General features: G+C 33.1%; 1 protein-coding gene across 1 annotated transcript in view; it reads left to right on the forward strand.

The window, feature by feature from the left end:
* The first annotated feature begins 658 nt into the window (after positions 1-658).
* The window catches only part of LOC111620824, a 43,517-nt gene continuing 33,488 nt past the window's right edge, over positions 659-10,687 (forward strand). The window contains exons 1-2 of the mRNA XM_023362816.1: positions 659-831; positions 8,342-8,548. Of these exons, the coding sequence (XP_023218584.1) occupies positions 740-831; positions 8,342-8,548 (299 nt within the window). The 5' untranslated portion in view covers positions 659-739. The remainder of the gene's footprint in view (positions 832-8,341; positions 8,549-10,687) is intronic.

Below are 10,687 nucleotides of genomic sequence, written 5' to 3' on the forward strand. Positions count from 1 at the left end.
CCTTCTTAGTGTACATTCTGTTGACGTACCCTATTAAAACACAATCAAAAACGCAAAAACCCGCATCTAAAATAGTATAAATAGAAGCAAAGTTCTTTACCGTAAGCCGTAATCCTAGCCTTCTCTCTTCAGTGGGGTTGAATTTCGACTTGTATATTATATAAAAACACATGCGTATTCGAATGCAGTGTTGTGTCAAAATTTCAAAGGAATTGGTAGGAACAAATGAACATTACATTTTTATTTATATAAATATATAGATGATGATCTGCTTTAGTTCATTTTTACAGAAAAGCAAACTTAGGGCATCGTACTCGTAGCACCATCTGTTGGACATAAAAGCCTTAACCATAGATGATATCATTTAATTTATATGAATGTTTAACGGAATAATATACAGCCTATGTCCACCCTGAAGTTCCATTCTAAATATTGGTGAAAGAATTTTTGAAATCGGATGAGTAGTTTCGGAGATTACCTGCTACATCCAAACTTACTTACATACTTACTTACAAACATTACCTCTTATAATATTAGTATAGATATTATAATAAATGCATTATTATATTATTAAATTAATAAAGTAATAATAATATACACTAATAGTATAAAATATTTTCTTTATAATTTAAATATTTGTTTTAATTAGTATTATTTACTAAGATTTCATTTATTTTTCAGTTCTACTGATTGGTCATTAAGTAATATTGAAGTATTTGGTGAAACAGTGATACCTGATATGTCTCGTGTTTTATTAATGTACATCAATAATACTGTGAAGAATCAAAACTTTCAACATTCACTCTTTTTTGAAAAACGTGTTACTAGTATGTAAGTTGATTTTTGAAATAAATTAATTTTAATTGTTTAATATATAAGTTTTAAGTAACTACTTTTAATTGGTCATATTCTTTTTTATATTTTATCATTTCATAATGAATTTAGCTTCCTAGTGTAATTGTATTATATAATTCAGCTTTATTAAATAAATTTATTAACTCATCACAAACAGAACACAAAATAATCAAATTTTGTTTGTTGTTTCTGTATAAAACAGGTAAAGATTACATACATCATCTAAAATATTTCTGAAAAATTATTTATATAAGAACTTTGTCTACTATACTCCTCAAAAGTGAAATTACAACACCACGTAGGAATGTGCATAACCACATGCATATTAAGGATCGGTAAAGGTGACAGATATGCAAATAATTAAAAGAACAAACAAAAATATGCAACAGACACCTGTTTATTCAGTAATGAGTATGGCTCCTATGGACAGCTATACTGGCCTTATATGGTGAGGCCTATTATTAATGAGGCAATTAATGGTTGCCTGAGTTATCTCTTGCCAAGCTGTGTCCACACAGCTTGGCAATATATATAGTGCCCATGTCATTTTTGTATGTCATGCTGGTCCCAATGCAAGGTCCCACAGGTAAACACCTGTGGAGATAGGAGAGAGATCTGGTGAGGCTCTCTGCCAGGGAAGGATGTGAATTCCGTTCAAGCTGATGACAATGCAATGTGCATTCAGGCATTATCTTGTGAAACACCATGTTGAGTACATCCTGCACCAGTGGTTGAATCACAGGTCCCACAATGATGTACTGATCTGCTGTCAGAGTAGCATAAATGTGCACCAGGACTGTCTGCTGATTGAACATGATGCCTGGTGTGGAGTCAGTAAGACACTCAGCAAAAATGACTGGCAGGTAGCATATCTGGGATACCATCACACACATTCACAGACAGAAGTGGGACTCGTTCATAAACAATACCTGATGCTGTTCAATGTCCTGTTACGATGGCAGTGACACCTGGTTGCTGGTTACCATGCATATAGTCTGACTTCATGCAACCTGTCATGAATGGTTTGAGTGGAAACAGATACACCCATTGATGGTGACAGGCAGCTTAAGATGTCACATGCTGTGATGAACGAGATCTAATGGGCTGTTCTGAAAATTTGCCAGTTTGTGAATTCTCTTGCACTGATGTGATCCACTCCCTCCTTAGTGTGTATTCAGATGTTCCTGTATCCATCATGTCAGACATTGCTGAATGGTACTCCTGTCATATCCAACATGTGTGGCAACTGTGCACATAACAAATCAAGGTCGTGCAGCTCCAGGATACAGTCTCATTCCCCAACTTTTAACTGGTGGTATTCAAGTTACTGTTGTCTTTGAGGCATTTTCTATACTACTTCAATAGTTCAGCTGCCATGAACTGTTGCTGTTAGCATTTATGGCTCAAGCCAGCTGCTGGTCTTTATAACTTGAAACTAGATACCACATGACCTGAAGCATATACAGACTTAATCATTTGCATATCTTTTTCACCTCTACCAGTCCTGCAATTTGCATATTGCTGCATGCATTCCTTTGTGGTGCTGTGATTTCACTTATTTGGAGTGTATTGAACAGTATTATGGGAAAAAAAATTATTAAAAATTTATTTATTACTATTAGATGTGTTTATTTTTTTTTATGTATTAATTCATTCATTCATTCACATGGCATCCTCTTTACAGAGAGTTGCAGTTGATGATAGTTGTAGATTTTTTCCAATCTTGAGCCAGTCCATTTTTTGATGTCTTTTCATGTTAGCCTAGGTCTTCCCTTTCTTTGTCTGCCCCCCACCATTCCTTGAACTGCAGTCTGTAGCAGCATACATCTTATCAATTTCCAGACATAATTGATTCAATCACTTTTCCTTTGCCTGTTTGCACGTTATTCTTATTTGTTTATTAATGATTCTATCTATATATATAATCGAGATGGGTTGATAATGATGATAATAATAATAATAATAAGCACAGAGCCAAAATGGTTAGGAGTTGAAAGTTGAAATTTAGTACACAGGTAGGGTACGTCACAAAAACGCACACTAAGAAGGGATTTTTCGAAATTCCCCCTGGGGGATAGGAACAGGATTAAGGCTTAACATCAACAATGGAAGTGTTACTTAACAATGGAAGTGTCAACAATGGACGTGTCAACAATAGAAGTGTTAAGAGAAAGCAATGTGCAAGACACAGATGCAGTTTTTTTCGTTTTGCAGGAAATCGAACATATTTTTAGACTAAAAATCTCTAATTAGTCTGGAAACAGGGGACCCAATTCTTGCATTCTGTGAAAAAGGGTAAGGTTGACTATAACGTAATAATCTTAATCTTCGCTATTATTACTTTTGCCTGAGCAACGCCGGGCTTACCTGCTAGTTTATATATTTTTATTTATATTTATATANTGCTCTGCTACTGGATTTTTCTGCAGTTCAACAACGAAAACTTGGTCAATGTTTCAAAATAGGTTTTTGCCATCCCACCCTGGCAAGTTTCACCCAAGTGTACCCTGCCGCCGAAAATCCATCCCTTCAAGTTGTGCTGTGTGCCCTGAGGCCTACGTTATCCTCAGCACCTTCGCCAGAAGAAGAAAACGATCGTTGAATCGATTGAACTTTATATGCAGACTGGTTCAACCTTCGGCTAGGCCTTACACCATACTAGAACCCATACTACAAATACATTCCACAGACAGTATTGGAAAACAACATGCACAAAATGTACTATGACAGAGCCATAATCACAGATAATTTACTATAACAGACCAGACATCACACTCATTGACAAACACAATAAAATCACATACATTATAGATAAATCCATTCCAAACACTCACAATGTACAAAACACATGCACAGAAAAAATTAGCAAGTACACAGAATCACCCAGGAAATAAGGCATCTATGGAGGATGATAGGGAGCTTATTGTTCCTGTTGTTCTATCCTAATAATAATATAAATGTAATAAGTTTAATAATTATGAAAAAAATAAGTTCAAGCTTATTTTTGGAATGTATTTATTAATAAAAATTGTTATTTGACATCAGTTGTTTTCATCATGCACTCCAATCATCTTAAAGTTATCATGTTTTCTTTTTCTTTAATGTTTGTACTAGTGTTAACCTTCTCCTGAGACATTTGTAATTAATTTTTTGTTATTCCATAGGCTTTGAAACTTTTTGAGATTGAGAAAGTGGATGGAAGTGAATGTCAAAATTATTTCTTAAGTTTGTTATATTCTGTGGTTCTTTTATGTAAATTTTTTGGATCTAGTTCTCTCATTTGTCATAAGATTGCAAGTGGTAGAACTTCTTTGCTGATACACTGTTATGATAATTTATCTAAAAGACTTTTTATGTCTTACAAGTTAGGTTTAAAAAGTCATAATAATAATATAATTAGTGCTAAGGCAAAGTCTATTAGAATTTTATTTTTATTTTTATAGCAATACTAGCAGGTGGGCCCGGCGTTGCTCGGGCAAAAGTAACGATAGCGAAGATTAAGATTATTACGTTATAGTCAACCTTACCCGTTTTCACAGAATGCAAAAATTGGATCCCCCGTTTCCAGACTAATTAGAGAATTTTTACATGGGTCAAAAAATATCTTCAATTTCCTGCAAAAACGAAAACCAACTGCACTTTCTCTTAAAATGTCGCTTTCTCTTAACAATTCCATTGTTACGTAACACTTCCATTGTTGACACTTCCATTGTTAACACTTTCATTGTTACTTAACACTTCTATTGTTGATGGAAGTGTTAAGCTTAATCCTGTCCCTTTCCCCCCAGGGGGGCATTTCGAAAAATCCCTTCTTAGTGTGTGTTTTCGTGACGTACCCTAACTGTGTACCCAATTTCAGCTTCCAACTCCTAACCGTTTGGGCTCTGCGCTGATTATTATTATCAACTCGTCTTGATTATATATATAGATATGTGCTCTTCATGTAAAAACTGCAGATTAAAATTGAATTCAATATTATTATTTTTTGAATTTATCTAAGTGTTTGTAATTGAATATATATACAATTACAAACACTTAGATAAAAGAAACTTTTAAGGCAATATATTGCCTTAAAATATATATATATACATTGCCTTAAAATATATATATATTGCCTTAAAACGTGCACATCATACCAACTATGCCAAGTGCTGAATAAACATACACAACATTCTATATACTGTTAACAAAACACAAAACTGGAAGACACTTGATGTAGACATTCACAATTTCTGGTACAAAAAGTTTACATCACTGCACCAGGAATTAGTGTGAAGCTTCAGAAGTGGGCCTATAATTTGTGCAAAAAAAAAAAAAACAAGAGAGAAAATATTTTTTATTTTTTATATAGAAGAAAATAATAATAATTATTATAATATTGTAAAAAGAAACTGTCAAACGAGTAAAAAAAAAGGAAAACAAAAAATGAATATTTCATGTCCATAAAAGGACATGTCTATAGAAATTTCTAAGAAAGATGAACTTCACAAGTTTAAACAATAGATGAATGTAAGTCCTAAGATTGAACATCTGTGATAGGGATTGAATTGTCAGTTGGTCTGGATTCTGATCTTGTTACATTTCGTAACAAGAGAAAAAACCAATTGGAAAGGGGGGGTAAGTCGACATCGAGCTATCGGAATGTTCGGTCTGGACCCAAAAGAAACTTATAAAAATTGCACAAAGAAAGGATGTGACATTCTTGGTTCTTAGTTCAGAGTGCTCTGCTACTGGATTTTTCTGCAGTTCAACAACGAAAACTTGGTCAATGTTTCAAAATAGGTTTTTGCCATCCCATCCTGGCAAGTTTCACCCAAGTGTACCCTGCCGCCGAAAATCCATCCCTTCAAGTTGTGCTGTGTGCCCTGAGGCCTACGTTATCCTCAGCACCTTCGCCAGAAGAAGAAAACGATCGTTGAATCGATTGAACTTTATATGCAGACTGGTTCAACCTTCGGCTAGGCCTTACACCATACTAGAACCCATACTACAAATACATTCCACAGACAGTATTGGAAAACAACATGCACAAAATGTACTATGACAGAGCCATAATCACAGATAATTTACTATAACAGACCAGACATCACACTCATTGACAAACACAATAAAATCACATACATTATAGATAAATCCATTCCAAACACTCACAATGTACAAAACACATGCACAGAAAAAATTAGCAAGTACACAGAATCACCCAGGAAATAAGGCATCTATGGAGGATGATAGGGAGCTTATTGTTCCTGTTGTTCTATCCTCTACAGATGTGATACCACACATACTAAAAAATTACATGATGTGATACCACACATACTAAAATACATACAAAAGCCTGGGAACATTACAATTGAATAGAAACACATATATCACATTACAAAATGCCACTATATTGAGTACATATCATATTTTTAGGAAATTCTTGAATACAGACACTCACACTGTAATTGTTAATAATTGTTCGTTTTCAATCAACAACCCTTTGTTCGATGACAATGAGATGAAAATATTGTGTGAATCTATGATGTAGTTGTTGTCTGTATGCTGGCATGTTTATTTAATTTTTGTTTTGTTTTTGTTGCTATGCCTTGATTTTAGTCCAGCATGGTATACAGCAACTGGTGTCAACAAGTATAACCCCTGCACCCAAAATAATAATAAATGGCAAATATAACAATATATTCAAATATTTGCTTGTTGTATTTATTGTTACTTTTCATTTATCTTCATAAAAATCATACATTGACAATAAGCTTTTGTATTGAAAACCTCTATAAAATACTTCAATGAGTAACTTTATAGTCTTTTCTTTCTTATACAGTAGACCCCCCTATAACGCTTAGATACATTCCACTTTATAAGAATTTTACATTGTAGGAATTTTTAAATGCATGAGCCAATCACAGCCTGACACGTGTGAAGTTTACGGACTAAAGTTGTTTGAAAGGTTTTCTTCTATAAAATTAACCAATTCTAGACTAATTTGACTCAACATTTCCAAAACACGTATAATTTTTTGGGAATAATCCGTATAAACTATGCTATAAACAAAAAATTGTAGGATTACTTACCGAGTGTGCACCGTTCGACGTCGCCATTGCTTAAGCTTGTTTTCGTCGCGGAGCAGCGCACCAAACGGCGGCCGCGATTTCTGATAAGTTATTTTTCTGCGAAAACTTCGTTGAACTTTGGAGACATCATTAATATAAATAATTTTTATGGCCGTTGAATAAGAAATGTTTCTTTCACAAGAAATGTATAAAATTAGTGCTGTATTAGACTTACAGTACCTAATTTACATATTGTACAGACGATAGTAAAATCAACTTACTCGCCTAAACTCTCCGTAGTGTGGCACTCGACAGCGGAAAGTATATATATAATTATAATAAAGTTACAATAAATTAAGTTAATATAGAATTATATATACAGTACCCAATTTATATATAATTATATGTACAGTACTTAATTTATATATAATACTGTACAGACAATAGCAAACACAATTTACCCGCCTAAATTTTCTGTAGCATTGCGCTGGATGGCAGAAAGTAGTTCGGCTGCTCATCCACTATTGGTCCAGATTCGACCAATCTTGTCGCGACATGGGTTGGCGACGACGTTTTACGAGTCCCTTTATACGAATACTGCCGTAGCAATTTTTTTGCTACGTTATAGGAATTTCCGTTATAGGAACCCACATTATAGGGGGGTCGACTGTATTGAACTATGCTATATATCAATAATTGGTTGATTAACAAGCATAATGATAATGAGAATACAAAACAATAATTTGTTATTAATGTACAGTGACAACTTGAAACTCATATTCAATTTATTCCTAGAGGACATTTCAGTTTCAAAAAGATCAAGTTTCAAAACAATTTTTTTCTGTAAGAAATAATGTGAAGTGAATTAATCTATTTCCAAACTGCTCATTTTAATTTTTAAAATTCATAATGTAAGCTTAAAAAACACTAGTAAATGTCTTAATTAATGCATAAAATAATAATAATAATAAATTAAAAACAATGAAAAAAGAATATAATGCAATAAATTGCAGTAGCTGAACTATATGTAGCTAGGCTCTTTCAATACAGGTGCCAAACTTGTATTGTTGTATTTAGAAAAATAACAATTCATTGTTTGTAGCCCAAAATAAAAATTAACCCAATCTGGAAACACTACTGTATCATACATATTTGTACAAATATACACCATACAGTATGGCCATCTTTGTTTGTGTTCAAATTCCAAGAAAAGTTTGGCTTTTGGGCAAAATTTTCTCAAAGAAATTGTTCAGATTTCAAGTTGTTCAACTTCTTGGGCATTTAAGTTTCAAGGTACCAATGTATTGGCATTTGTATCATAATTATGAGATATTCTTCAGAATTCTGAATATATGTTTAGAAATATATTATTTTTAAATTAATGTTGAATTCTGCAGTGAAATATACAATTAATTTTTATTATTTAAATATTTTAGGGAAGATGATTCTTTATTACAAAAAGTTGAGAATCTTCAGCAAAAAGAATATGAACATCAAATTAGATATCTTTTAACCAATGCTACTCATTTATTATATGATATGACAGCATTACTGAACTGTGTTGATGTTAGAGAGCAAGGAGAAGAATTTTTGAATGATGGCATAGCAAATCTTATTCCTTCTGTGAAGCATAATTATACAGGGTAAGGAAAAAAATATTTTGCATATCTTTAAATAAAGTTAGTAAATTTTAAGGATGCATAAGTATTTCATCCATAAAAGGACATGTCTATAGAAATTTCTAAGAAAGATGAACTTCACAAGTTTAAACAATAGATGAATGTAAGTCCTAAGATTGAACATCTGTGATAGGGATTGAATTGTCAGTTGGTCTGGATTCTGATCTTGTTACATTTCGTAACAAGAGAAAAAACCAATTGGAAAGGGGGGGTAAGTCGACATCGAGCTATCGGAATGTTCGGTCTGGACCCAAAAGAAACTTATAAAAATTGCACAAAGAAAGGATGTGACATTCTTGGTTCTTAGTTCAGAGTGCTCTGCTACTGGATTTTTCTGCAGTTCAACAACGAAAACTTGGTCAATGTTTCAAAATAGGTTTTTGCCATCCCACCCTGGCAAGTTTCACCCAAGTGTACCCTGCCGCCGAAAATCCATCCCTTCAAGTTGTGCTGTGTGCCCTGAGGCCTACGTTATCCTCAGCACCTTCGCCAGAAGAAGAAAACGATCGTTGAATCGATTGAACTTTATATGCAGACTGGTTCAACCTTCGGCTAGGCCTTACACCATACTAGAACCCATACTACAAATACATTCCACAGACAGTATTGGAAAACAACATGCACAAAATGTACTATGACAGAGCCATAATCACAGATAATTTACTATAACAGACCAGACATCACACTCATTGACAAACACAATAAAATCACATACATTATAGATAAATCCATTCCAAACACTCACAATGTACAAAACACATGCACTGAAAAAATTNAGAAAAGTTTGGCTTTTGGGCAAAATTTTCTCAAAGAAATTGTTCAGATTTCAAGTTGTTCAACTTCTTGGGCATTTAAGTTTCAAGGTACCAATGTATTGGCATTTGTATCATAATTATGAGATATTCTTCAGAATTCTGAATATATGTATAGAAATATATTATTTTTAAATTAATGTTGAATTCTGCAGTGAAATATACAATTAATTTTTATTATTTAAATATTTTAGGGAAGAACAGAATCACCCAGGAAATAAGGCATCTATGGAGGATGATAGGGAGCTTATTGTTCCTGTTGTTCTATCCTCTACAGATGTGATACCACACATACTAAAAAATTACATGATGTGATACCACACATACTAAAATACATACAAAAGCCTGGGAACATTACAATTGAATAGAAACACATATATCACATTACAAAATGCCACTATATTGAGTACATATCATATTTTTAGGAAATTCTTGAATACAGACACTCACACTGTAATTGTTAATAATTGTTCGTTTTCAATCAACAACCCTTTGTTCGATGACAATGAGATGAAAATATTGTGTGAATCTATGATGTAGTTGTTGTCTGTATGCTGGCATGTTTATTTAATTTTTGTTTTGTTTTTGTTGCTATGCCTTGATTTTAGTCCAGCATGGTATACAGCAACTGGTGTCAACAAGTATAACCCCTGCACCGAAAATAATAATAAATGGCAAATATAACAATATATTCAAATATTTGCTTGTTGTATTTATTGTTACTTTTCATTTATCTTCATAAAAATCATACATTGACAATAAGCTTTTGTATTGAAAACCTCTATAAAATACTTCAATGAGTAACTTTATAGTCTTTTCTTTCTTATACAGTAGACCCCCCTATAACGCTTAGATACATTCCACTTTATAAGAATTTTACATTGTAGGAATTTTTAAATGCATGAGCCAATCACAGCCTGACACGTGTGAAGTTTACGGACTAAAGTTGTTTGAAAGGTTTTCTTCTATAAAATTAACCAATTCTAGACTAATTTGACTCAACATTTCCAAAACACGTATAATTTTTTGGGAATAATCCGTATAAACTATGCTATAAACAAAAAATTGTAGGATTACTTACCGAGTGTGCACTATTCGACTACGCCGTTGCTTACACTTGTTTTTGTCGCGGAGCAGTGCACCAAACGACAGCTGCAATTTCTGATAAGTTATTTATCAGTGAAAACTTCGTTGAACTTTGGAGACATCATTAATATAAATAATTTTTATGACCGTTGAATAAGAAATGTTTCTTTCACAAGAAATGTATAAAATTAGTGCTGTATTAGAC

This window comes from Centruroides sculpturatus, unplaced genomic scaffold, assembly GCF_000671375.1.
Source record: "Centruroides sculpturatus isolate CEXI.00-Female unplaced genomic scaffold, Cexi_2.0 scaffold89, whole genome shotgun sequence".
Classification (NCBI taxonomy): Eukaryota; Metazoa; Arthropoda; class Arachnida; order Scorpiones; family Buthidae; genus Centruroides; species Centruroides sculpturatus.